The sequence below is a fragment of the Panthera pardus genome, unplaced genomic scaffold, assembly GCF_024362965.1.
Source record: "Panthera pardus isolate Hobbes unplaced genomic scaffold, ASM2436296v1 HiC_scaffold_21, whole genome shotgun sequence".
In the NCBI taxonomy this organism is placed as follows: domain Eukaryota; kingdom Metazoa; phylum Chordata; class Mammalia; order Carnivora; family Felidae; genus Panthera; species Panthera pardus.
Genome location: NW_026526777.1, coordinates 52044101 through 52071397, shown reverse-complemented (window position 1 = coordinate 52071397; position 27297 = coordinate 52044101). Strand labels below are relative to the sequence as shown.

The 27297-nt window shown below is 42.9% G+C and overlaps 1 protein-coding gene across 13 annotated transcripts in view; it reads left to right on the top strand.

Annotated features, from left to right (window-relative positions):
• The window catches only part of RABGAP1L (RAB GTPase activating protein 1 like), a 753664-nt gene that overhangs the window by 709829 nt on the left and 16538 nt on the right, over nt 1–27297 (top strand). For 9 of the 13 annotated variants that reach the window (XM_053909255.1, XM_053909254.1, XM_053909257.1 and 6 more), the window contains 3 exons: nt 8886–8978; nt 19404–19514; nt 27102–27206. In XM_053909255.1, coding sequence (XP_053765230.1) covers nt 8886–8978; nt 19404–19514; nt 27102–27206 — 309 coding nt within the window. Of the gene's footprint in view, nt 1–6355; nt 6521–8885; nt 8979–9171; nt 9476–13754; nt 15580–19403; nt 19515–27101; nt 27207–27297 lie in introns of those variants that run through there. The other 4 variants (XM_019425340.2, XM_019425374.2, XM_053909260.1 and 1 more) reach the window with 3 other exon arrangements.

Here is a 27297-nt window from a genome sequence, read left to right as displayed (position 1 = left end):
AGATTTTGACGGGTCCTTGCAGAACTAACTCTGAATTAGAAATTCTCAGCCCCCTGTACCCCAGGTCACCAAGAAATATGCTACCATAGTTATCTATTTGTTTCTCTCTCTAATGATTAATGTATTAAATGGGATCATTTATATTCATTCTAAGAAATTATCTGAAGTGAGCAAGAGTAATACATAATTTCTAGTACCTTTGTCTTATTGATTTTTAGGCACTCAGACTCCTGACCAGCCAGGAAAATATTAAAGAGATCCTAGCAGCCTTTTTATTTAAATAGTGGCTTACTGTGCCAGTATTTGCATCCATTAATAAATATTTTTGTGTCTTTCATCTTTGAAATAGAGAAGCAGATTCATCAAGCTTTGAATAATACATCTGACAAGTGACTAGCCCATTGTTAAAATTTAGCACAGGGGAAATGCTATTTTTTAATTGGTCAGGAAAGCTTACATAAACCAGTCATAATGAAAATCCTCCTCACTGGAGTGTGCCTTCCCCTCCCCCCAAAAGAATTTCTTCTTGATCACCCTTGTATCTTTTATGAACATATGTACTTGTATGCCTTTTATTGCACTTGCAAAACTATATGGTAATTAGACACTTACTTGGCACTACATCAAGACTTTCAGCTTTTTTTTTTTAATGTTTATTTATTTTTGAGAGAGAGAGCACGAGCTGGGGAGGGGCAGAGAGAGAGAGGGAGACACAGAATCTGAAACAGGCTCCAGGCTCTGAGCTGTCAGCACAGAGCCCGATGGGGGGCTCGAACCCACGAACTGTGAGATCATGACCCAGAGTCGGATGCTTAACCGACTGAGCCACCCAGGTGCACCAAGACTGTCAGCTTCTTGAGGAGCTTTGCCTTCATTGGTCCCAGGCAGTAGAGCAAAGTGGTTGAAGAGGGCAGAAACTGGAGGTAGATGGTGGCCTGGATCCCCGCTCTGACTCTCCGTTTACCAGCTGTTTGATCTTGGGAAAGTTACCTCTCTTCAATTCCCTTATTTGTAAAATCTAAATAATACCTCACAGAGTTGTTGAGAGGCTTAAATATATAATTTTCTAAATTATAGCTTTAAAAACGTTAGGGAATTCTTTGACATGCAGACACTCCATGTTTCTCTGAATGCCGGTTACTGCCGATCAAAAACAGCGCGGAAGGATGCGGACGTCAGAATGTACGAATGCAGCGCTGACTACCTCGAATGCCAGCCCAGGCCTCCCCTTGGCTTTCCCGAAGCACAGTCAGAGCCCTTCAGCACAAAACCCACTTTTTCTCAAGTGTCTACCCTTTGTGCCTCCCATTACCCAGTGTCCTCCCCTCCCTGTTCGGAAAGCTGTATTGGACATCCTAATTGTAACAATGACTGGAGGGCACTACCAGCATTTGATAGGTGACATCATAAATGGGCCAAGGACACTCAGGGCTCAGAAACGGGAAGTGGAATCTAATACAACCCAAAATCTTTCCACCCAAAATGACAATAGTACTCCTACCTCGAGAAACCCTAGTAGCTCCTAGATTCTTATCTCTACTTAAATTGGGAATCAACTTTTCACAAAACTGATGCACAATTACATAAGATCAGCCTGTGCCAGAAACCATGCCATGTACCTTGCAGAGTGTAGACCAGGTTGAAAATTCTCCACACATACAATCTGCTGTGTTGTGTCTCTTTCCTCTTTTCTGTGTGTGAGTTTCCCTTAGGTTAATGTGATGGGTGTGCTTCAAGTTTGTTACTTAAGAGTTCTAGTGGGGCGCCTGGGTGGCTCAGTCAGTTGAGTGGCCAACTCCGCCTCAGGTCATGATCTCACAGTTCGTGGGTTCGAGCCCCGCGTCGGGCTCTGTGCTGACAGCTCAGAGCCTGAAGCCTGCTTCCGATTCTGTGTCTCCCTGTCTCTCTGACCCTCCCCTGTTCATGCTCTGTCTCACTCTGTCTCAAAAATAAATAAAACATTGAAAAGAAAAGTTCTATTATTCCATTATTTACAATTCAGACTTTAAGATCTGTGTTGTTTTAGGACTCCTAAACTCCTTAATGTATAAAGAGCACATTTGATAATTAGGAGATCCAACAAGATCATGTGTGTAAGAGAAGAAGTATGTTTTATTAAAAATAACTAGGGGCGCCTGGGTGGCGCAGTCGGTTAAGCGTCCGACTTCAGCCAGGTCACGATCTCGCGGTCCGTGAGTTCGAGCCCCGCGTCGGGCTCTGGGCTGATGGCTCGGAGCCTGGAGCCTGTTTCCGATTCTGTGTCTCCCTCTCTCTCTGCCCCTCCCTCGTTCATGCTCTGTCTCTCTCTGTCCCAAAAATAAATAAAAAACGTTGAAAAACAAAAATTTAAAAAAAAAAAAATAATAACTAATGTTGGGGCACCTGGATGGGTGCCTGTCTTTGGCTCAGGTCATGATCTAATGGTTTGTGGGTTTGAGCCCCGCGTCAGGCTGTGCTGATAGTGTGGAGCCTGCTTGGGAGTCTCTATCTCCCTCTCTTTCTGCCCCTCCCAGCTTGCTCACTCTTTTTCTTTCTCTCTCAGAAATAAACATTAAAAAAAACTGGGGTGCCTGGGTGGCTCAGTTGGTTAAGTGACTCTCTTGATTTCAACTCAGGTCATGATCTCCTGGTTTGTGGGATTGAGCCCTGCATTGGGCTCCACACTGGGCATGGGGCCTGCTTAAGATTCTCTCCCTTTCTCTCTGCCCTTCTACCACTCATGCTATTTTTCTCTCAAAATAAATAAGCTTTTAAAAAATTATTAAAATTTTTCAAAAAAATAACTAATGCACGTGAAATTTAAGTATTAATAAGGAGTACTCAAAATAATGTAATAAAAGTAAAAATAAGGCAATAGCCCAGCTAAGTGTGATTAGTGAGATAAAGATTATTAAGGCAAGTTCATCTAAAACTAGTTGATATATGGGTCACCTGGGTGGCTCAGTCAGTTAAGTGTCAAATTCTTGGTTTCGGCTCAGGTCATGATCTCATGGTTCATGAGTTTGAGCCCTGCATCAGGCTCAGTGCTGACGGTGCAGAGCCTGCTTGGGAATCTCTCTCTTTCCCTCTCTCTCTCTGTCCCGCTCCCACTCACATACACACACTCTCTCTCTCTCTTTCTCAAAATAAATAAACTTTAAAAAAATTAAATTAATTGACATACAACAAAAAATTATAAATCTATATATATATGCACATATTTTAATTCTATTAGAGTCATACATAAAAATAAGAAATATATGCTTTAGGGGGTGCCTGGGTAGCACAGTCGGCTAAGTGTCTGACTCTTGATTTCAGCTCAGGTCATGATTTCATTGTTTGTGAGATTGAGCCCCAAGTTGGGCTGATGGTGCAGAGCCTGCCTGGGATCCTCTCTCTCCCTCTCTGTCTGCCCCTCCCCTACTCACACTCTTTCTCTGTCAAAATGAATAAATAAGCACTTAAAAAATATATATGCTTTAGATGAAAAGAAGAGGGAGAGCATGGGAAAAGAAAGTTGAACATATTCTTTAGTCTTCCTCTCCTACATCTCTAACTGAGGCCAGCATGATGAACATTGAAAGAATAAAGCAAATTAGTAACTATTGTATTTTCTTCTTCCTGGTTATTGAAGATCACCATGGAGCACTCCCCCACCATTCCCTTACCACCCCCTTTCCCTTAAGTTCATAAAGTTCTTTTCTGTATATTTCCCGGTAACAGCTGAATAGAACCCATTTTCATCAGTAAATGGCAGGTGACTGCATTGGTGACCAGGACAGGAGTTAATAAAACCTCTCCAGTGATTTAGTGTGATCGTCAGGGGAAGAGATGAAAAAGGCCCCTTGATTTAGTGCATGTCCTTCAAACTGCTGTTCATGAAATCATTTTAGAAGGTTTGAACAGGCATTTAAAAAACGGAATATGATAAAATGTAATAGGAAATATCAGCAGGCATTGTACAGATCCTTAGCAAAATCTGAGATTTAAGAAATACCACAACTAGTTGCCATCAGTGGTGAGCAGGAGAAGGCAGGAAAGGACTGAATGAGTCTACACACTGGTCTGGGGTGGAGTTGTTTTTATCTTTTGCTTACTGCTATTCTGATACTTGTAACACAGGAGCTAACAGTATACGGTTTATTTTATGTTGACATAATTTGCAAATGGTTATAAAATGAAGGGGGCAGGGAAGTTTTTATCTTGCTTTCAGCGAAAGTGTAAATAAAAACTTTCAACTGAGTTTTGTTTATAAACACGTGTAGCTCAGTCGATAGTGGTTACGACTTATAATATGTTGTATTGGTTTCCTACTGTCACCTAATTTAGAGACTTTAAAGAGCACAAACTTATGATTTTACAGTTCTGTAGGTTAGAAGTCTGACAGGGTCTCACTAGGCTAAGATCAAGGTGTCAAAGGCGCTGCAGTCCTTTCTGAAGGCTGTCTTTGCCTTTTCTAGCTTCCAGAGGCTTCCAGAGGCCCCCATTCCTTCACTCAGGGACCTCTTCCTCCATCTTCAAAGCCAGCAATATTGAATTTCTTTGGCTTTTCTGCAATAGTCACATCTCCTCTGATTGAAGTCTGGAAAAGTTCTCCTCATTTAATGACTTTGTACGATTCCATTCAGTCCATCCAGAAAGTCCAAGATAATTTCCCCAAGCCAAGATCCTTGACCTCAATTACATCTACAAAATCCATTTTGCCATGTTAAGGTAGCATATTCCTAGGTTCTGGGGATCAGGGTACAGACTTCTTTGGGAGGCCATTTTTTTTTTTTTGTCTATCATAGTTGTCTATATTGACTCTTGCTTCCAAAATATTTTTCTTGTAAAATAAATTTATGTAAGGAAATTAGTTGACTTAAGGAAAACATAGTAGAAAATGTGCTTGGACATGGCAAAAATAATGAAAATGGCATTCAAATGACTAAAGTTTGGGAAATACACTTCCCCTGACAGCCCAATACCAGAAGAGACTATAGGCCAGAGAGACGGGAGACCCGCCCAGATCCCAGTTGCTCTGCCACAACCAGCTGGGTCTGTCCAGCCTTCTCAGCCACATGGCTTCACTTTCTTCATCCTGAAGGTGGGGATTATACCAGCCAGACGGTCTCCAAAGGTCCTTCCACATCCAAATTCCTAATTCTATGTAAATGGTTATGTTATAAATTTAAATGTCAGGGTTAAATATATCATGAAATACATCTAAATGTCATGTACTATTCATAAGATTAAAACAAGGGTTCTGTTTTAAATGCTTGCTTCCCCAAATTTAGTTGTTAAGTCCAAAATGTCAGGCCTTGGCTGATTATTTCAATGATCGCTGTCATACTTGTGAGAGATTGTCTTGCCAGGGTTTTTCTATTCGAAGGTTGTTTGTTTTTAATAAACACCATTTTGAACTGGTGAATACTTTTATCATTGCTCTTATCAAACAATTGTGGATTTTTGGAGGACATTTCCTGAACTTAGCCAAATAGAGGGAGGGAGTATTAGGTAGAAGATGAACAGTTGGTGAAAGAAGTCTCCCAAATTAGGTAGACATTTAAAAGGATTGGTGATTCGGAGTGCCTGGGTGGCTTAGTCAGTTAAGTGTCTGACTTCGGCCCAGGTCGTGATCTCACGGTTTGTGGGTTCGAGCCCCACATCGGGCTGTGTGCTGACAGTGCAGAGCCTGCTTGGGATTCTCTCTCTTTCTCCCTCTGTCTCTCTCTCCCTCACTCTCTCTCTCAAAATAAATAAATAAACTCAAAAACTTAAAAGGATTGATGATTCTTCAAGTGCACACTTACGTTAAAAACATTTAACAAGGGGAGAGATACCTCTACTACTCTTGAGATAATAAGTTGTTTCACTTCTGGTAATTCTTGATGACTTTCTGTTCTTTTAATTAAAACTACATATTAAGGAGGTATTTATTCCTTTCTCTGCTAAGAAAACCTTCAAGCTCAATATTATATTCCCTAAAATAAAATCAATTTTGTCCTGAAATGCAGTTTGAAAAAACTGTGACAGGCTGTGTTCTTTGATTATCTCGTAAATAACAGTTTCATATCAGCTCACCTTCCTCCTGCCCCCTCTCCTCTTTCATTTTGTGCCAATCACAGGTGGATGCTCAGTATCACCCCGCAGCACAAGATAAATAAGCTTGGAAGGTTTCCTAGCAACATATTGTTCTGGGAACCTGCTCTGTTTCCCTGAACTCGATGAAGCCAAAATATCTTAGAATCTCAGCCAGATGGGCAAGGATGAGATTATTGAGGGTGTTTAATGCATTTTTAAAAAAATTTCACATTGAAATGAACCTTTTAACATAAGTAGCAAGATTGACTTTTAAAGGGATACTTTTTTACGTGAAAAAAAATTCTGTAGCACTTGGAATTTGAGAAATATGGTTTTAGAAGAAATGCTCTTTGAAGCACGCTTACAATGTGTCATCCAGTCATTGGTGACTGGATCCATCGTAGAACCGGCTGGGAAATACTTCCACATAGGACTGCTGTTCAGTTGCAGAAATCCTGACTTACTTCCCATCTTGAAGGTAAATGGCCGAGGGAGGAAGCACCCTCCTTACAGAACTCCCTTCTCCCCTTGAGCCTGCTCCCGGGAATGCCCAAAACACCTGTCCCTGCTTGAAGCTCTGAGACCTTCTTCTTCCCTTTTGCCTCGACTCCAGGGCTACCAGTGCTGGAGATTTGCCAGTTCATTTTAAGAGGCTGGTTTTGGGTTTTGGAGTGTATGATTAATAACACACAGGGGAAAGAAACCTAGAGGAAATGGAGGCTCCCTATTAAAGTCAAGAAAAAAATCATGTTGCTGCTGTTTTGTTGGCACACGACCATGTATGTTTTCCTGGTTTGTCTGATGCGCTTGAGGCCACACGGCCGGCAGGTGGTGCTTCCCTCTCTTTTGCACTCTGGTTGGTCGGGTGGACTGTTGAAGGTCTCTGGAGATGGAGTAAGACAAAATCAGTTTCTCCTGACACTTGCCAGCAGTGGTTTTGCGATTCAGTGACACCCTGAAAAATGTCCTTACTGCTTGCCCGACTGGGGAGATATTCCCCCATCAGCCAGATGAATATTGTCATCATGTGGTTGTTGAATTATGACAATCCACTGTCTCAAATTTGGACTGAGTTTGTGCAACTTCCCAGGTGTGGTAAGAAGCAGGTAATTCCAGTATTTCAGAGTGCTCCTGGATGGAACAGAAGAATTAGAGTAAGATGGGGCAGGACACATGGCGTCTCTGCTTTGTATTTAACACATTCTCTGGCCAGATTCTCACACACTAATTACATGTTTTTTAAATACCATATTTTGAACTTGACGAGAAACACTCTATTGAGAGAGCCTCGTCTGGGCCAATGTCTTAAATGGGTATCATGACACAGTGACTTAAGTAGGTGTCATGACAGTTACTGAGGAGCATCAACGCACATCCCTGCCTTCAAGTTCCTAAGAATCTAGAAAAATAACACATTTGTTATCTTTTAAAAAAATTAGGCAAACCTTTTCTTCCTCTCAAGTCACTTACTTGAAGACCTAAACATTGAATAAAGATTTTGATGTTGAAAGGAATTCTATCATTTTGATTTTTCAAGGAAAGCCTAAAAGTAGACTTAATCTATTATATGGAATATAAGAGGTTATAATACGCTAATTTTATTGAATACTTTAAAAAAACGATTAAAAAAAATATCCAGGAACTGGGGCACCTGGGTAGCTCAGTCAGTTAAGCATCTGACTTCGGCCCAGGTCATGATCTCATGGTTCGCGAGTTTAAGCCCCCATCGGGCTCTGTGCTGACAGTGCAGAGCCTGGAGCCCGCTTCAGATTCTATGTCTCCCTCTCTCTCTGTCCCTGCCCTGCCCCTACTCACACTCTGTCTCTGTCTCTCTCAAAAATAAATGAACATTAAAAATAATAATAATAATAATAAATATCCAGGAACCACACAATATTTTAGATACTTTGCCTGTGTTACAGCATTTAATTCTCCTGACAGACATTTTGAAGGAGAAATGTATTTGCCTGGCATATTACAGATGAAGAAATTCAGGCTAAGAGAGGTTAAGTACCTGTTTGCCAAGAGGTTTCATAGTTAATAATAAAAAAAAAAGGTAGGCATTCAGACTTTGATCCATCTAGTGCCAAATTCTATGACCTTTATACTATGTTAAGTTTATTTGTTTATTTTTAGAATTTGAAGATTCTGTAAGATCTAGTCTTTTTCTAGTAAACAGACTACTGTCTTTTAAAGATGACACAATTATAGCAAGAAATAGATGAGTCGTTTAGATGATTTTCTATTATCTCATTACAGCACAATGATTCTGTTATTTCTTGGGAGTTTTCAGTGACAAACTTTAGAATCTTCTTTCTCGCTGGATGGTATATTGACTATTTAAATATGTTTTTGTTGCTCAGTTTTTTTATTTTTATAAAATAATTTTCATTTTTAACCTGGTAGAAGGCTATGAATGAATGTTACTTAAAAGTCTTTAGAGTTAATAGCACTGTTAAATACATTTACAAGAAAAGTTGTGACGTTAACAATATTGCAGAACAGAAATGGACGGACTGTAGCCCATGTTTGTAAATAAAGTGTTGTTGGAACACAGCCACTCTGATTTGTTTATGTGTCACTTGTGGCAGCTTTTTGTGCAGTAACAACAGAGTAGGGAAGCCGTGACCTAGACTATGTGGCCCACCAAGCCTAAAATACACTGTCTGGACCTTTACAGAAAAAGGTTGCAGATTCTTGCTCTAGAGTCTAGACTTCTTCCCCCTCTCCTTTGAGTTGGGTGTGCTCCATTAGAATGCCAGAGACTTAAGTGGGAAACACATCAGAAAATGTTTTCCTAAAGAATCGCCTTGTCTAACGTGCTTTTTCTCTAATCCCTGCAGGTACCGACCAAGAAACTGAAGAAATATGAGAAAGAATATCAGACAATGCGAGAGAGTCAGCTGCAACAAGAAGACCCGATGGATAGATACAAGGTATGGGCGGCAGGGGGCACCCGTCAGAGCAAAGTGCCTTCTGCACCCTAAGGTCGCAGTAAGTGTGGCAAGTTCAGTGTCCTCTGCTCCCTTTTGATTGACTTAGATGCTCTCTGACCATGATAAATGTCCAGGTATGTTTTCATTTCAGGAAACTCTTGAGTAGCCAACCATAATATTTCTTTTCTTTCAGTTTGTATATTTGTAGGAAACTCCACCTGTTGCATTTATACTGGGAGTCTTCATAAGAAGCTGAGAGAAAGAGAGGGGAAAAAGAAAGAAAGTGGCTATCGACTACTTTCAAAAATGAGAAAAAAAGGAAAATGGCAAAGTACTGTTTTAGCTGTGCGTGGTCACATCCACAAAGACTGTTAGAAGGTGAACTGTTCCAAGACTGGCACCAGAATGTTTCAGACTTTCCTCTGTCTGTGGCAAATGTTAAAAATACAAACTCATTTGGAAGGAAAAATAAAACCCACAAAGGTTAATGGAGCACAGTATTGGTGTTTGTTGCAACATTTATTTCTACAAATTTATGAGAAACAAGTGACATTTCACTACAGTTTGCAGTTTCAGAATCAGAGTGATTTCAATTTAATATCTTAGTTAACTGTAGTATTTTACTTTCCACGGGGCCATTCACAGAGATCCATCTCTTCAGTGGTAATTAGCAGCACTGTTCCCATGATGCAGTGTTGGGGAAACACTGATTTTGAACTTATTTTTTCCAACTGTAATATTATTGTCCCTTGAACATGTTTTTAATTCCTCAGATTCCCACAGGTGCATAATGGTTCCCTCCCTCTGCATGTCAGTGACATTAGGATTAGAGAATATTGCATTTTCACACAGAGCATCACCAATGCCAGAAGAGCCTACCAAATAATATACCGGGGTCGCATTGTCAGATCGCCCACAACAGGGTGACTTGTACCTCTGTGACTCCGGTTGCCTTTATGTGGTCGGAAACACATGGGCCGCTGTAGTCACAGAACGGCTTGTCCTCGCTGCTGAACTGAATAGCGCGGGGGTGGGGGGCTCGGAGTGGGGTGTGGCGGCAGCAGTATGTGGATTTTGTGGTCAGGCCTGAGTTCAAATCCTGGCTTTCAAAAAACAAAAACACCATCGTAGGATTTGGAATCCACATTAGGGGTTTCGATATCTACCCTGTTGTTCAGCAGCTTGGGCTGTTAGTGAACTTCTTCCTCCTCTGTAAAGCATGTAGCTTAGGCATTTCCTTGAATGACTTGTAAAGATGAGGGATTTTGTGTCTCAAGTACCTAGCACGTGGTTGGTGTTCGATAAATGGTTGTTATTAGCCTCACTAGGCCAACCCAGCTGTGACTAGAGTCATAGCCCCTTTGGGGGTCTGTTCCTCCAGTCCCCCACTTCCCTATTTCACATTTCTCCCAAGTAGTATTGCTGCCCCATAACCTGACGTCTCTCTCCTTGTTTCTCGAACTGGCTACAGGAGTGATAATAAGATTCCCCCGTACTGCTGTGGCAGATAACTGTTAACACTTCAGGTGCTCACAGAATACAGTTTGCAGCTCATTCCCACCACCACCACCTCCCAATAAAACCAGTTTTCACGTAGCTCATGTAGCATGCTGCTTTAAAAAGGCTTGAAGCAGTAATTATAAAATATTCTTAAGGATCCAAACGAAGCCCTCCTACTGCTTGTATCATTCTAATTTTCTTAGTTGCCATCAAATAAAATCTGGGAAGAATGCTTTAAAATAGAAGAGAGGAAAACGAAAGACTCAAGTTATATATTTAAAATCCGTCTGGGGCTGAACTTGGTATTGCTTCTTTAATCCTTTTTGTGTCAGAGTAGATCTATACAAACGGCACAAGGCTTATTATGTTTTAAAAAGTACTTATCACACATTAAGACCGTTAGTGTGGGCCAGTTTTACTGAGGGACCAAAGTGAAATTAAACTTTTTGTTTTTGCTTTGAAAACAGATACTACTTTTAACTTTGAGTGTTATGGCCTGTTCTTCGTACACATAGCAGATACCCTCTATAGCTATTTATTTTGTATTATTGTAATAGCTTGTCAGTACATCTAATATTTCTATACCCCTTTAATAATAGCTAAACATTTATATTGGCGATATACTTGATAAAGTTATAGTCCTCAAATTATAATCACATTTTCAAGGTGACAGTTGACAACATAGTTTCCAACCATTAACAGATTTGTTCTTTCAGATAGGCAGTTAAGAAGCTAGTGAAAATTACCTGAAAGTAGGAAAGTGTTCTAGGAAATACCACTTAGCATCTTCTGACTTTAGTCCAGTCAAGAATAAGATCTGTGTCCCCGGCATAAGCACTTTATAATTCATAGATCTTGGGCTGGGAACCTAGTGTTGTGTAAATTCTTAAGAATAATTTAGAAGCATCATTATGGGCATCCAGCCAGAAGTCCTACCTGCCAGCTCACTAACAACCCCTCCTCACCCGTGAAGATCCATATTGCTTAAAATGCCACGTCTACCCCCTAGCTTACTCTATGGCAAGGGAGTTAGGAAAGTTGTGTCACTTTCTTTTTTAAGGGCCCATAAATGTCATACATACAATAAAATATTCTGAGAGATTTTTCAGTTTGATGCTGTTTCTCTTGGCAAACAAAAAGGGCTCTTGCGTGGAAGCCAGAGATAGGATTAAAGACTCAACAATGAGGAGGTCACATTCTGGCTGTGTCCAAATATGTGTTTTGTGTCTATTTTTATGGCATATGCAGATATCTACATTTTCATGTTATGTCACCAAACACACCTGAATCTAACACTGAAATCTCAACCACAAAGAAAGAGATGAATTATGTTGGTGTAAGTTTAAATTTTAGAACCCCTAAACACAAAAATCTTCTGGAATTAGGCGAGTGGTGATGGTCGTACAGCTTTCTGAATATACCAAAACCACTGAATTGTGCATTTTAAAAAGATGAATGTATATTATATGAATTACATCTCAAAAAGAAAAAATAATCCCCAAGTAAAATGTTTCAAGAAGATTGACATCCAGCCCGCCATCTTCTTTTCATAGATCCCAAGTGACACCAGAGGTGCCTATACAGAAGCCATACTTATGGGAGGGAGATCTTTCTGTCCAATTTGGAGCTAATTAATGACTATAAATCCTGTGTGTGCTCCTATTTATAGGGGAAAGTGGGTGGAATATTCATTTTTGTACATAAATATATATGCACCCATACATAAACCTATACAAATATGTGCACACGGTGGGCCACCTGGTGTTGGCTTCAGTTTGCGTTTGAAACTCAGCTGTATCATGACTTCCTATGGTCTCTGGTGTAGCTGCTCTGCTTATCTTCATGACTAGATTCCAAGACACAAAAAAGAAACTTTATTGCGAGAAGAATATAGAACATTTATTCTAAACGTCTTTTATTGTCCTTCTTAAGTTTGACCTGGACAAATTTGTGCAGTGGTATTTATCTACTCTGAGATGTTGGTTTGTAAATTAATTTATTTCAAATGAAGTGAAATTCAGACTGAAGGTTTGTCCGTAGAAATACGTCATCTACATTTTCATTTTCATGCAAGCCCCCAGAAAACAAACGAATATGTGTAGCTGTTTTAGTATATTTTAAAATTTAGTAGCCAAGCCCCTAATAAGTAATTACCAACTCCAGGAATTATAATACTATTTTCAGTTTTAAGGAGATGACTTGTTTCTGTTGAGGGAAAGTTAGTTTTCTAACAATGTAATCTACTGACAGCACCTTTTAGAGAACTGCAGCCTTCATCTACTTCTGGAAGATGGGATGCTTTTCTTGTTTAATTAAAGAACTACCTGCACAAATGTGGGTTAAGCCTTAAAAAGCACAGCTAATTAATTGAATTCAGCGAGTCTCCCAAAGCATAATGAAGATTATGTTATCACCTATTTGAGATGAGCAACTCCTAGAAGGAATCAGGAATGCTCAAACTCTCTTGAGTTGGGACACAGAGTATTATCTGTCATTTCTAATTGAAGTATCTTAGCCATGTTTAGTATAATTAAATTTAGAATGTTTCATTTCTTTCATGAGGTTAGAAATAGTAATTCTCTTACCAAAGTGTAACTCAAACAGGAAGAAAATAATTCCTCCAAGTGTATAAAAAGTTTGTCTTGCACGTACTAATTTTTGTAGATCAGTCGTCCCTACATGTAATTTTGTTTTATTTTTTTTTTAACGTTTATTTATTATTGAGAGACAGAGAGAGACAGAGCATGAGCATGGGAGGGGGGCAGAGAGAGAGGGAGACACAGAATCCGAAGCAGGCTCCAGGCTCTGAGCTGTCAGCACAGACCCCGACGCGGGGCTCAAACTCAAAACCCGCGAGATCACCACCTGAGCCGAAGTCGGACGCTTTACTGACTGAGCCACCCAGGCATCCCATCCCTGCATGTAATTTAAAATTAAACTAAACTATTTAATTATACTTGGAAGAAACAATACAAAAATATGAATTGAAGCTTACTTGTACTTGCATTATTTGCCATCCTTCCATAGCTAATGAAATAACAGACAAGTTACCACTTTTGTTTTTAACTTGTCAAGTGAAGTTTAAATTTTGCTAGACTTCTAACCTGGGGGGGGGCGGGGGGATGGCTCTCCTTTCTCTTACTGTGTTGGGCATTTCCTTACAGTCAAGATAAGCGAATCCATCTTTGAAAAATGTTTTTCTATCAATGAAAATAAACATATTTTGTTAGTTTTCCTCATTACCGAGACTGTCATTGGCTTTTGGAAATATTTATGTTTATGAAATAATGTGCTTTTAATGAGTAGTAATAGTCAAGAGCATGGTTTCCATCTGCCTGTGATAACTTCCTGATAAACTTCAGAAGGCTGCCACTCATTTTGAGCATGGATAATCCAGTGAACTCATTGTTGTAAGACGGTGGAAATTGCCAGCCTAAGCCCTGTTGAGGATTCTTGAGCAAACTGGCTAAGAAGGAACAGGTGGTTTCTGATGATGCCTGTTCGCTGATTGAGTTATACCTACTACTTGAGGGAAGCAAAAATGTTATGCATATTAAGAATCTCTAAGTAGGCTTATTGATGACCTCCAGAATGAATTCTCCAAAAAATGTATTCCATTTTTAGTAAGTTTTGCTTCCTGTTAAAGTAGTAGTACCTGAGAAAAATTGTGTCACACTGACACGTTTTGACATTATCGGTAAGCCGTTTTCTTTTTTAGAATTTGATTTGTATGCTAGAGCAGGGATCTGCAAACTACGGCCCGTGGGACACATCGGCCCACGGCCTGTTTTTGTAAATAAAATTTTATTGGAACACAGCCACACCCCTTGTTTATTAATCATCGTCTAGGACTGCTTTTGCACAACAGTGGCAGAGTTTGAGTAGTCTCAACAAAGACCATGTGGCCTGCAAATCCTACAGTGCTTAGTGTCTGACCATTTACATGAAAAGTTTGTTGACCCCTGTGCTAGAGTATAATCTAAGACTGGTTTTTTAAATGCTGGAAAAACTGCAGTCTGGTTAGCCAGCTGCCAGTTAGTTATTACTGACGAGATTTTGTTTTTAGTTTGACATTTAAATTTTAAAAAATTTCTACCGGAATGATAAAATAAGATATGTTGGGTAAAGGAAGAGTGTAAAATGATTTCAGATATCCAGATTTTTCTCTCTCAAATCTTCATTTGCAGACAGCGTAGACATTGAAACATTTATCTGTAGGCATTTGTCTTTGGATGTCAAAAAGCTGTTTGCTGAGGTGGGATGCTGATAATTATCAACTCTGGAAAGAATTACCCAAAGGAAAATACGTGAGAGTGGAGTGCGTTGTTGCAAATAAAACTGTGCTGGATCTTTTAGGAAAACATTTCCTCCTGACCCTTAAATGTCTCTAAAAACATGTGCCAAGAATTCATTCTAGCAGCAGACGACACACCCAAAATGCTGAGCTTGAGTCCACGGAGCTGCCTCTTTCCCCGTCACTTTTTCCTGTAAGGCTTAGTTTATTTTCTTCTGAATGCCGGTTCACATTTCCCTGGTTTCTCACGGAATAAATGACGTTCCCCATCCCTCGTCCCGCCTCACCCACCGCCCAGCCCCCAAGACGCAGAAGACCACTAGAAACGTTCCCCTCCCTGGCCATTTCATTCTGTTGCCTGAAGATGAACTGTTCGGCAAGGCTTCTGACCTTGTCACAGGAGGAAGTTCCTCCCACCCAGCTTTGGTAACACGGTCTAAACAACTCACACCGGAGCGGCTGATAGTTCCACAGGCAGCGTTTCCATCAGCACGCGAACTGCAGATGGCAGCGTGGACAGGGAGGGGCTTCGTCTTCCTGAGTTGAGACTTGCCCACTGGCTGCCTCGAGTGTCCTTTCTTCCAGCGAATGTTTGCAGTCAGAGAGAGAGCTTGGAGTAAATGACACTCTCAGGAAAAACCAAATAGCAAAACGGCCTCGACAGGGGTCTGCTGTTGTGACTGCCGTTTGGTAAATGTATCAGTAGGTGTGCAATTTCATTGGATATTCTGTTTTGTTTTGTTTTGTTTTTCAATTGTCTTTGTACCTATGATTGAGAACGGTAGTTGGTCTATGACTGTTGAGGAGGTAAGTTTTTTTGTTTCTTTTTTTTTTTTTTAATCTGTGTGTGTGTCTGTGATACCGGCGTCTGTCTGTCTGAAAAATGCAGTATCCTCCTCCCAGAAGTTACTGAGCAAACTTGCCCGGCTGTTCGGCTCCCATGCCGGGCGGGGGAGGGCACCGAGGAGGACAGCGTCGTCCGCCTTCTGTTCAGGTGATGTCGGGGTGTGCAGGACGGAGGACGTTTCCAGCGGTGCGGTGTGAGGGTTCCGGGTTCTGTAGGCGGCGTCTCCCGCAGGCTTCTCGGAGCGGAGAGGGGAGCCGTCTGCCTGCGGGGCCGACTGGCTGGGCACCGCTGGGCACAGCTGCTGGCGCGAACCAGGCTCCCGGCTGACCCCCCGGGCGCTGGCGGGCGGGCCGCCCTCGGGGACATCGCAGGATGAACCTGGCCCGTCCAGACGGAACTCCGTCGGGGCAGCAAGGCGAACCGTTTGGCGCCTCAGTCAGTTGCGGGGAACACAAGCTTTGGCCCCTCGGGAAGGGCTGCCACAGACAGCCGAGCAAGAAAGCCGGCTGGACCCCTCGGTGAGTGTGGGCCGGGCCCCGCGCAGGGACCCTCCACCTCGCCGGGGAGCGGTGCCTCTGCGGTGCAGGGAGGACTTTGGAGGACGATGCTGCATTTTCGGCCCCACGGCTTGCTTTCCCACGTGTCTGCGCGCAGCGCGGGCGTCACCTTCCCACTGTGCTGCTTGCTGTGTGCCACACGCCCAACTGAAGCTTCTGCTAAAGCCGAGCCAGCAGGTGCGCCCCTGAGGCGGCTGTGCTTCCTAGGGACCCTTAGACGCTCACAGCTCCCCCCAGGTCTGTCCCCTGGCCACCGCCTCCACCCCCGTGACGCGGCCGCGTGCCACAGGCGCAGTAAGGGGAACTTTCCGGTCAGCACTCCGGCGGAGCTCCTGGCTCTTCTCAGATAACATCAGGCGTCAGGCCTTTATCTCCAAGCAGCGGTGAAGTACCACCTGCTGCATCTTGAAAATACTTGGAACAGAGGGCTCTTCCCTGTGCGATTTCCTCTGCAGGTTATTTGCACTCCCCCGGAAGCGTATGTCTCTGTGACCTGAAAAACTGGTAGCTGCCACGTGGTCACTGGTGGTAAATGACTGTAACCTAAGTGAGAGTTGAGCGGACTCTGCAGTTTGGAATCCCGCAAGTAGGATTTCAGTGGGAACCGGACGCCTAATTCAGGAATCGGTATCAGAGTAGCATCCCCGTGGTCTCTCGGAGGGACTGGTCAAGAAAGAGAAAAATCGCTCCTGGGCCCCAGCGGTCTGCTTTGTGAAATATGTTGTGAAGAAAAGGGGCTCGGTATTGCTGCTTGTTCCCCGTGAGGAGGACACGGATTGGAAAAGTTTCCGAAACCCCCCTCCCCCGCTTTTTTTATATATAATTCTCAGCTTTCTACAGATATGCAAGTTGGTTCCACGAAAAGGAGGGATATTTAGACAAATCAGGGTAAAAGACTAACTCTCTGGCCTCTGCTAGAATTTGGATTGCTTCAGCAACGATCGAAAGATTGAGCTGTAGATGCCCATGATATAGATATAGATATAGATATAGATATAGATATAGATATAGATATATAGATATATAGATATATTAGTGTCTCCTTTTATTACACTTCTGTGGAGGTTAGAAGTTCTATAGATCGAGGGGACCGCCAGAATTTGATGAGTGCAATGTGCCCTACAAATACGTACACTGTCTTTGCAGGGATATCTTGGGAAAGCGTTCCTGGCAAGGCCATGCATTGGGGAGGTTACGTTGTATCTTGGTCAAAAAACGAAGATCCAGTGTGGTTTCTGGTAGAATATGAGCTTCTAACAGGAGTGGACTTTTAAAAAGTTCTCATTTGGACATTTTATCCTTTTCAACGGAATTGAAATTCCGAATGATTTTTAATTTTTTTAAACAACATTTTAAACACCTGTGTTGTGTATTCATTGTAGAAAACTTAGAAACGTTTGTAAAGTACAAAGGCAACCATAAAAATAAATCTACCTACAATTAATAGTGTTATTTATGTTGTTAGGAAAATGAGATTTTCTAGTTACTTTGTCTTTTTTACTTCTGTAAGGTGGCTTAAGCATTTCTTTCATCATTAGATATTTTTCCCTTAATTTTAACACTGCATGGAATTCTATTATGAATTTATTTAAAAGTATTTAAGAGATTTTGAACTGTTTTTATCTTCTTCCATAGATTTCTTTTTCAGAAATGTTTTGGTGGGGCGCCTGGGTGGCTCAGTCAGTTGAGCGTCCGACTTGCTTTTGGCTCAGGTCGTGATCTCAAGGTTCTTGAGTTTAAGCCTTGAGTCGGGCTCTGCGCTGACAGCTTGGAGCCTGTGTGGGATTCTCTCTCTCCCTCGCTCTCTGCCCCTCCCCCACTCGTACTCTATCTGTCCCTCTCAAAATAAATAAACAAACATTAAAAAAATGTTTTGGCATTCCCCAGCTATCCCACTCTTCCTTTTCCAAAAGAGAAGACAGAAATAGACCCTGCGGGCTAGTTCTAGTCAACACGCAGGTTCGTCCTTTGACCTCCCCGCTGACCCTGCCGGGGGGACCCTCTACCTCCATGAAAGTCTTGGGCTCTGCCCTCACCATCGGTTTCTTAGCCCTTCTTTAAAAAACAAAAAGAAAAACAGCAACTAGGCTCTCTTTTTCCCATGTAACCAATCCTGGCTTGTTCTGTGGAAGATAAGAGCCATCCGCCCCACACGCTGTGCTGTGACACGCTATCTTCCGGGGCATAGATGAGTCTTCTGGCTGTGTGGCACTGCTTTGTCTGAGTTTCTGCCGCCCTTGCAGAAAACACCATTAGGAGTATAAATCTGAAAAACAGGAAGGTCTCATCGCATTGAAGTCTTTCCTGTCAGCTCTCTGAATCTCCTGTAACTGCTAACAGTAGCAAAAACAAAAACAAAAACAAAAAATCACTTTTGATACTTTGGAGTGGAAGACAGTAAATTGCCCTTCTGAAAATCGACGTGAACGTACAGAATGTAACTTGGACCTTTCATCATATAACTTTGTTTCAGATTTTTCCTGGGGAGTTCAAGAGGAAAAAAAAAAAAACAAAAAACAGCCCAGTGATTTCTTTTACCCAGAACCTCTTAATCTGAAGTTTTAAAAAACACTCAAACAAATATTTAGAGACACTGTCGTAAGGACTGTTGCTCTTTACAAATAGAAAAACTGGTGTTCAGGAAGCTACTTTTACCCCAAGAATGGAAATGTCCGTTGATAGCAAAGTCACCAACCCCTATCCTGATTCTGGAGTTAGTGCTCTTAATTAAATATATTCCATGAATTTGAACTCTGATACTAGACAGACGACTTGAAGAAATGTCTAGAGGTTCCCCCCGTTTCACCCCTTCTATGTTGTGCCGTTTCCCTTGAGGTCAAGGGTGGGATTATTGTGCACGTCTCAAACAGAGAAGGGCCCGTGTCTGTGCTCTAGGTCTAGATGAAAACGTCACAGGACTGGGGATATGTGGGGAGAGTTTGCCTTTTGTGGCACGTGTTTCACAACGAAGCCTTTTCTAAGGGTGCCTGTAAGGGACAGTTGCAAGTCTCACCGGGTAGAGAACCGCATCTGCACTGCTAGCTCGACTCACTGTCGTTTCCCAGACAGCAGCCCTGCGTCCCTGTGCCACTCGTGCCTTCTCCTTTCTTCACCTTCAGAGGTTCACTTTGTTGTCGTTGGCTTGTGTTTCCTCCCCAGCCCCCTTGGCCTCTGCTAGTACGTCCAGGTGCTAATGCCCACCTCTGGCTGTCGCTCTTTTCCTGCAGAGGGAGAACCGGAGACTACAGGAGGCCAGCATGAGGCTGGAACAGGAGAACGATGACCTCGCCCATGAACTGGTCACCAGCAAAATTGCTCTGCGAAACGACTTGGATCAGGTAAACTTGGTTGACCTCCCACCGTGACGACCTCCTCAAGGGCGAGGACTGAGTGGCGCCCACCGCAGTCCCGCCGGGGCTCACGCTGTGCTTGATACCGACTTGGCTGCCTGTTGGTTGGAGGGACGGGCGATGGGGCGGGAGGGGGCAGCTTGTGCTGATGGGAGAGGGCAGGAGACGCGGAGCCTTTGAGAACGGAGGGTTTGGGCTATTTCCAAACAGCATGTGCGACGTAGTTTTTTTATAACCCTCAACTTCTCTGGTGTCTCTTCTCTTCATTGGTACTTTTCCTAAGCCGAGGGCTGCCAGCATAATTACCCGGAGATATCAGTCACCAAGAGTATACGGATGCCCTTCAAACATTGGAGGGCACTTCTTTTTGTGGAACAAAAAGAATTCTCAGCTACAATAACTGTGAAGATTTTATATGAAGTGTGTACATTAAGACGTATGTCTTGTTGGATTGGGAGGCATTCTAGTGGCTACTAAGGGCCAAGGCTGCCTGGGTGTGAATCCTGGCATTACCGATTACTAACCCCATGACCCTGGGTGGTTCGGACCCTGCCTGTGGGTTTTGAATAAGGCAAAGCACTTGAGCAGTGTGCGTTCCAAAAATGTCAGCTGTTGCTAGAAGACCTTAAATCGTTCAGCTTCCCTGGTTCTTTCCACCATTACGGACAGCTTTAGGACTTCCTGTTTTCCATTGCTAGTGTTTTCTTTTTTTTTTATTTTTTAAATTTTTTTATTTTTTAAATTTTTTTATTTTTTTTAACGTTTATTTATTTTTGAGACAGAGACAGACAAAGCATGAACGGGGGAGGGGCAGAGAGAGAGGGAGACACAGAATTGGAAGCAGGCTCCAGGCTCTGGGCCATCAGCCCAGAGCCCGACGCGGGGCTCAAACCCACGGACCGCGAGATCGTGACCTGAGCCGAAGTCGGACGCTCAACTGACTGAGCCACCCAGGCCCCCCGAAATTTTTTTTTTTTAAGTTTATTTTTGAGACAGAGAGAGACACAGCATGAACGGGGGAGGGTCAGAGAGAAAGGGAGACACAGAATCGGAAGCAGGCTCCAGGCTCTGAGCCATCAGCCCAGAGCCCAACGCGGGGCTCGAACTCACGGACCGCGAGATCGTGACCTGAGCCGAAGTCGGACGCTCAACCGACTGAGCCACCCAGGTGCCCCAGCATTGCTAGTGTTTTCAACGATAGTTGGCAAGATGGAAGGAGTCTTGTGCAGATTTAAAATTATCCCTCTTTTCTGACTTAAAAAGTGATTACTCCCAACAAATGGTGCCAGGGTCAGAAAAACTGAGCCTTATACTGTTGAACCTGTAAAAAAAACAGAGGCGTTACTTGTGTTCTAACTGCTTATTGACAACATTTAAAATACACACCTAATGGTACGAATATGATTAAATGTTTGAGATGGAAGGAGTTTGTTAAATGTTTACAAATGGTCCCTGCCTCAACTCCTTGTTCCCATACTAATTTTGCGGTTCCAAAGTTTCAGCCACAGGAAGATGGGCAATAAGACGACTATTAAGGAAAATCGTGCTAAAGGGGGAGAAGGGGAAGCTGAAGGAATCCACACTAGACAGAGTTTAAAAATAAAACAGAAACTCTGCTTGGGGACACAGGATGTAGAAGGTGGAAAAGCAGCCTGGTTAAGGGGTGGGGGCGGGGTGGCCCCTTTCACCGCAGAACTGCTCAGCCAGGCTGTTGGGAAGTTATTAGAGATGGCGTGAAAAACGTGTGAGTAGGAGAGCCAGAACCAAAGAAGACAGAGGGCCTCCGTTCCATCAGGGCTATAACCAGCCTGACCTTGGCTGGTACATTTTTGTATTAATGAGACTCTATGGTGGTGAGTCAGTACTGTGATGAAATTCTTGTTTCATATTAGCTCTCCTAACAGCCTGACTCACATTTGATTCTGTCATTTTGAGTCTTGTATCCATTAATAGTTTTCTTACGATGGATAGCTAAATGAAAAAGCACTCTAAGCAGTTGGGCTCTGCGGGGATGTGGTGAGATTCAATAGAGAGAGTTGTACATTGAAAGTTGTGCGGGAAGTGTATTTGATATTCTCTATCAAGCCCTTAAACGGATTAAGAAGTAATGAAATGAAATATCCACTGAGTGTCTACTCTGCACCGAGGACTCTATTTAGGACTTTCATAGCATTAGCTTATTTAATCTCGCTAATGACTTGGCTCCATCAAGCAGGGATTATTTTAATCTTACATTTAAAAATGAGGAAAATGACATATACACTCTGACTTGGAAAACCATGCTAACAAAACAGAGACCTGATCAGAAATATATGTGCAAGATTGTTAACTACTGTGTCACTTGGAAGAATAAAAAGTGGAAATAATGCCTATGTCCAATAGAAGGGAAGAACGAAAGTATATCTGTAAAATGTCTTTTTGGAATTGTTCTTCAAAACAGGGAAGATGATATAATAATATTTTTGTAAAACCATATATTTATCTGTATATAATGCTTGCATCTAAATAGCAAGGGATATGGCTGGCATAGGGCAGTCATGTTAGGAAAGAAAGCTGAAATATACTTCAAAAGGAAAAACGCCTACAAGAAAATACATCAAAATATTAGTACTAGATATCTCTGCGTGATAAGAGTAAATCTAATTTGGGGTGCCTGGGTGACTCTGTCGGTTAGGTGTCCAACTTCAGCTCATGTCATGATCTCACACTTTGTGAGTTCAGGCCCCACATCTGGCTCTCTGCTGTCAGTACAGAGCCCACTTTAGATCCCCTGTCCCCCCACCTCTCTCTCTCTCTCTCTCTCTCTTTCTCTCTCTCTCTCTTTCTCTCTCTCTCTCTCTCTCTCTCTCTCTCTCTCTCTGCCCCTCTCCCACTTGGGCTCACGTTCTCAAAAATAAACATTAAAAAAAAAAGTAAATTTGGGGCACCTGAGTGGCTCAGTCGGTTAAGCATCTGACTTCGGCTCAGGTCATGACTTCGCGGTTTGTGAGTTTGAGCCCCACCCCGGGCTCTGTGTTGACAGCTCGGAGCCTGGAGCCTGTTTCGGATTCTGTCTCCTTCTGTCTCTACCTCTCCCCCACTTGTGCTCTGTCTCTCTCTATCAAAAATAAATAAATGTAGGGGCACCTGGGTGGCTCAGTCGGTTGAGCGGCCGACTTCGGCTCAGGTCATGATCTCGCGGTCCGTGAGTTCGAGCCCTGCATCGGGCTCTTGTGCTGACAGCTCAGAGCCTGGAGCCTGTTTCAGATTCTGTGTCTCCCTCTCTCTGACCCTCCCCTGTTCATGCTCTGTCTCTCCCTGTCTCAAAAATAAATAAAACGTTAAGAAAAAAAATTCAAAAATAAATAAATGTAATAAAAAAAATTGTTTTAAGAGTTAATTTAATTTTTACATTCATCTTTATACATTTTTTTCAGTTATTTTATCTTTTATAAGACCTTAAATACTTAACCACCCTTGGTTAAGTAATAATATGCATTATACCATTTTAAAAAATTTTTTTTCATGTTTATTTATTTATTTTGAGAAAGAGCTCGATCAGGGGAGGGGCAGAGAGAGGGGAAGACACAGGATCTGAAGCTGGTTCCAGGCCCTGAGCTGTCAGCACAGAGCCAGATGCGGGGTCGAACTCACAAACTGTGAGATCATGACCTGAGCTGAAGTTGGAGGCTTAACCGACTGAGCCGCCCAGGTGCTCCTATACCTTTTTAATAATCAGAAAAATATATATTACTTAAAAAATATTGCACCACCAAGAAAATCCATTTTGTGGATCAGTCTGGAAAGACTGCTACATGGACACTCCTGAAATAATTGACTATTGAGCACCTGGGTAGAGAGCTCATGTAGATACTCGATTCTAGTCCCTGAAGAAAAGATTCCTTGGTTCCTTCATTTTTGCCTCTTTCTCTTATTTCCTCCCTTTTTAAAAGAGTAAGACCTGGCCCCTGCCTGTTGAAACTTATTACCTAAGTGAAAGAATTTAAAAACTGCTATTTCATGCATATTTCCTCCTAACATCTGATTTTGCCATTTCTGCCTGAGTGGGGTTTATTTGCCTGTCAAAAAGCTGTCTGTGCAGTTTAGGTGTCCTGCCCCCCACCCCCCACCCCCAGCCAGGAAGGGCACCAGCCGCACAGAGAAAGCCCAAGCCCCGCCCCCCCTTCACCTGCTTCACCCCGTACTTTTCCATTCTCACTTTATCCAAATCCAATCTCTTCATTAAAATAGCAAAACCTGGGCAGACATTAAACAAACACGAAAGCAGATTGTATTCAAGACAATATGTAAAGCAAACAAGCACTAATTTGGTAATTAGGTGTTCTTTAAAATAAATTATTCCTGGGGCTCCAGGGTGGCTCAGTCGGTTGAGTGTCCGACTTCGGCTCAGATCATGATCTCAAGGCTCGTGAGTTCTAGCCCCGCGTCGGGCTCTGTGCTGACAGCTCAGAGCCTGGAACCTGCTTCATATCCTGGGTCTCCCTCTCTCTCTCTGCCCCTCTCCTCATGCTGTCTCTCTCTGTTTCTCAAAAATAAGTAAACATTAAAAAAAATTTTTTTTTAATAAATAAGTAAATAAATTATTCCTTACCCGTGTCATTTTAGTGCCGGCTTTGGGCACCCTGGACACCTGGGCTCTTCATTTTCTCTCTGACACAGCTTTCTGTTTTGACAACTTGCCCTCCATCAGGCTCTTGAAATATGGACTCCTCAGCGATTAACGGTGTAGAAAGATACAACATCTCCATTTCAGTTTCAGTCGCTGCCTGCCTTCAAGCCCTTCCTGTCATTTCTTGTTCCCAGGGAACAAACAGAAGAGACATACCCAGTAGAAGACCATGCCTAGTCCTTCTAAACAGAGCAAGTTCCGTGTTAGACCAGAAGATCCATGTAATGAGTGGCAAAGTCTTTTGTTTTGTTTTAAATTGGACAGCTGGCTTGGCTAGTTCTTTGAGAAATCAGGTCTGGAAGATCCTCATCCCTGATGTGAGAGCTGAACCTTTTGGTCAGGTTATTGGTGGACTTGTGATTAAATCACAAGTCCTCTCTTATGTAGGTCGTAGAAGCCTTAGGTAGCAAGTAGAAGTCTCCACATCAATAAGGCGTTATAAGATGTGGGCAAGTGATTAGAAGACTTAATAGTGACAATAATCTTAACAAATTATGGTGAAGGTTTTACAGTTTGAGTTCAAAGATAGAATTTGAGTATCTGTTTAGTATTACGTTCCTTGAGATTCATTTAACATTCAGGATGACTTCTACTCAAGTATAGAAGTAGGCCGTACAAGGTATAGAGGTATAGAAGTAGGCCATACAAAGACCCAGAAGACTGCTTGTGGAAGGAGAACCAAGTTTTTTCAGATATAGTCCTTTCCTGATGAGCAGCAGAATCTCTCTGACTTTACTATTTAACATAGAGGAGAGACTCTGGATGAAGCTTCCTGGAGAATTCTAGCACTCCTCTCACATGGGACCCACAGCAATTTCTGCAGATGTTGGAAATGTTCCTTTAATGTTCCAAAACTATAAAATTAAATGTCTAGGTATGGTGTACAGTTTAAGAACCTTAAATGTCCAGATAGCATTAACTATTCGGAAATTTACAAAAGGCTAAACATTGGGGGTGAATCTCTTTAAGAAACCAAACTTAGAATAACATTCACTTTAGAGTGTCATGATGTATATTCTCTTCACAAAATGGAAATTGCTGGGGCTACCGGAAGAGGATCCTTCTTTAGTAGGAGGGCTCTTGCTCAGAAATTCTGGGGTAGAACTTGAGCCAGTGGGTTGAAGTTATAGGGAGCTAGATCTTGGTTAGATTTTTAAGAACATGAAAATGGCCTGTATGGCTGTTCTTCATTCGCTGCTCTGTGACCCTCCATCAGAGACTTGGGGGAGGCGCTCCCTGCTTTGACTACAGTCATCTGGCTGGCTGCTCTAGAATTCGCTGTTTTGAATTTCTATAATCTACATGAGATCTCTTATAATTTATGAAGACTTAACTTGCAGCATGTATTTTGCCCACCTCTAATTTTAGGATGTTCTTTCGCTGTGTAGATTTCCTCTATAAAATCCAATGTTATCAGAACAAGTTTTAAAGTCTTTAAAAGGGATTTTTTCACCTCAGCTACCCAATAGATGCAAATTATCTGAACACCGAACTGTAACCGTTAGAATATGGGGACATCAGGAACTGGAAGACAGAACAGAGAAGCTGGAATGCCAGGACCCAGCAGACGGTGCTGGCCTGGCCATCTGGACGTGTGGGCGATACGGTGAAACACAGACACAAGGCCACCTGGCCAGTTTTCACAATTACTTGGATAATGTTTTGCTGTTGTCAGCCAGGGATGGCTTCTTCAGATAGCTGCCTCTCCTCTGCATCTGCGGTTTCCTCTACTGAACTCATCCTGTGGCCCTCCGCCACCTCCACTCCACACAGTAGCTTCAGCAGTGACTTGAGCGCCACATCCGTTCACTCACCAAATACTTCCGGAGCCCCTCCCCTACCTGGGGCTGGCCTTGGTGCTGAGGAAACAGCCAGGAGCGAAAGAGACGCGGTTCCTGCCTTCCAGGGCTGAAAGTCTGGTGGGCAGTACAAAGAAATCATACATGCATCTTGTCATTACAGATTGTGCTAAGTGCGATCAAGGGAAATTGGAGAGATTTGAGCAGAGGAACTGATTTAGATGGGGGGTGAGAAGCTGATTGAGATGAGGATGAGTGGGGCAGGGCTCAGGCCTCGCTTTACTGCAGATGTGAACTTGGAGCTGAGACCTCAAGGGTGAGGGGAGGGTCCAGAGTATGCAGTAGGCACATGTCAACTAAGTTCAATGCACGCACAGTGCTTTCCTGGCTAACTGGACTCTGTATCCAAGTTGAAACCAGAGTATTGTCTCGGAGCTTTTCTTGGCCATTCTAGAAACATGGTCTTTTCCGTTTGCATTCCTGGTCCATACATCGTTTTTCCTCATGGCTATCTCTGTCATGGGTTTTTGGTCTTAATTTCTCCTTGCTGTACTCACTGTCCTGTGGGAGTAGCCTCGTGAACCATTTTACCTCCGCCGGTCTTCGAATTTTCTCACCTAACTGTTGTCCATGGATCAGCCCCGTCTCCTCTCTGAGCTCACCCCCAACCCCCTTGCACTAACAGCCAGAAGCTTCCATAGGAGGTTCCATCCAGTCCATCTACATAGTCTCAGAGCGGGTGCTGTTGTGACATCTGGAAACGTGCAAGAAGCGTTTAGAACGTGCCTGCACTTTGGTGCCATCCAACTCAGAATTCAGATCATGGCTCTGATATTAGATGTCTGCCCCAGTCAGGTTATTTGCTCCCTCCAGACTTCCCTGTCATTATCTGTAAGATAATTCTTGCTGTGAGGATCAGAGATGGCGTGTGCCAAGCGCCTGCTGTATCGTTGGCATTCAGTGAGAGCAGCCACCCCCGGGTGAGCTAGGAGGGGAGAAATGGCTTTCGGTAGTGACGCAACAGTCGTAACTAGAGATTAGGTTCGGAGGAAGTATCCGCACGCTTCCTTCACCTTCTTTACCAGTGTGATGTGCTCTGATTTGCAGGCAGAAGACAAGGCGGATGTGTTGAATAAGGAGCTCCTCCTGACCAAACAGAGGCTGGTGGAGGCTGAAGAGGAGAAGAGGAAGCAAGAGGAAGAGACTGCGCAGGTAAAAGGCAGAGGTGGGCTGTTTCTTTACCCAGGAGGATCGGCCCGTGGAGCTGATGAATACAATAAGCAGGAAGTAAAATGACACTGAC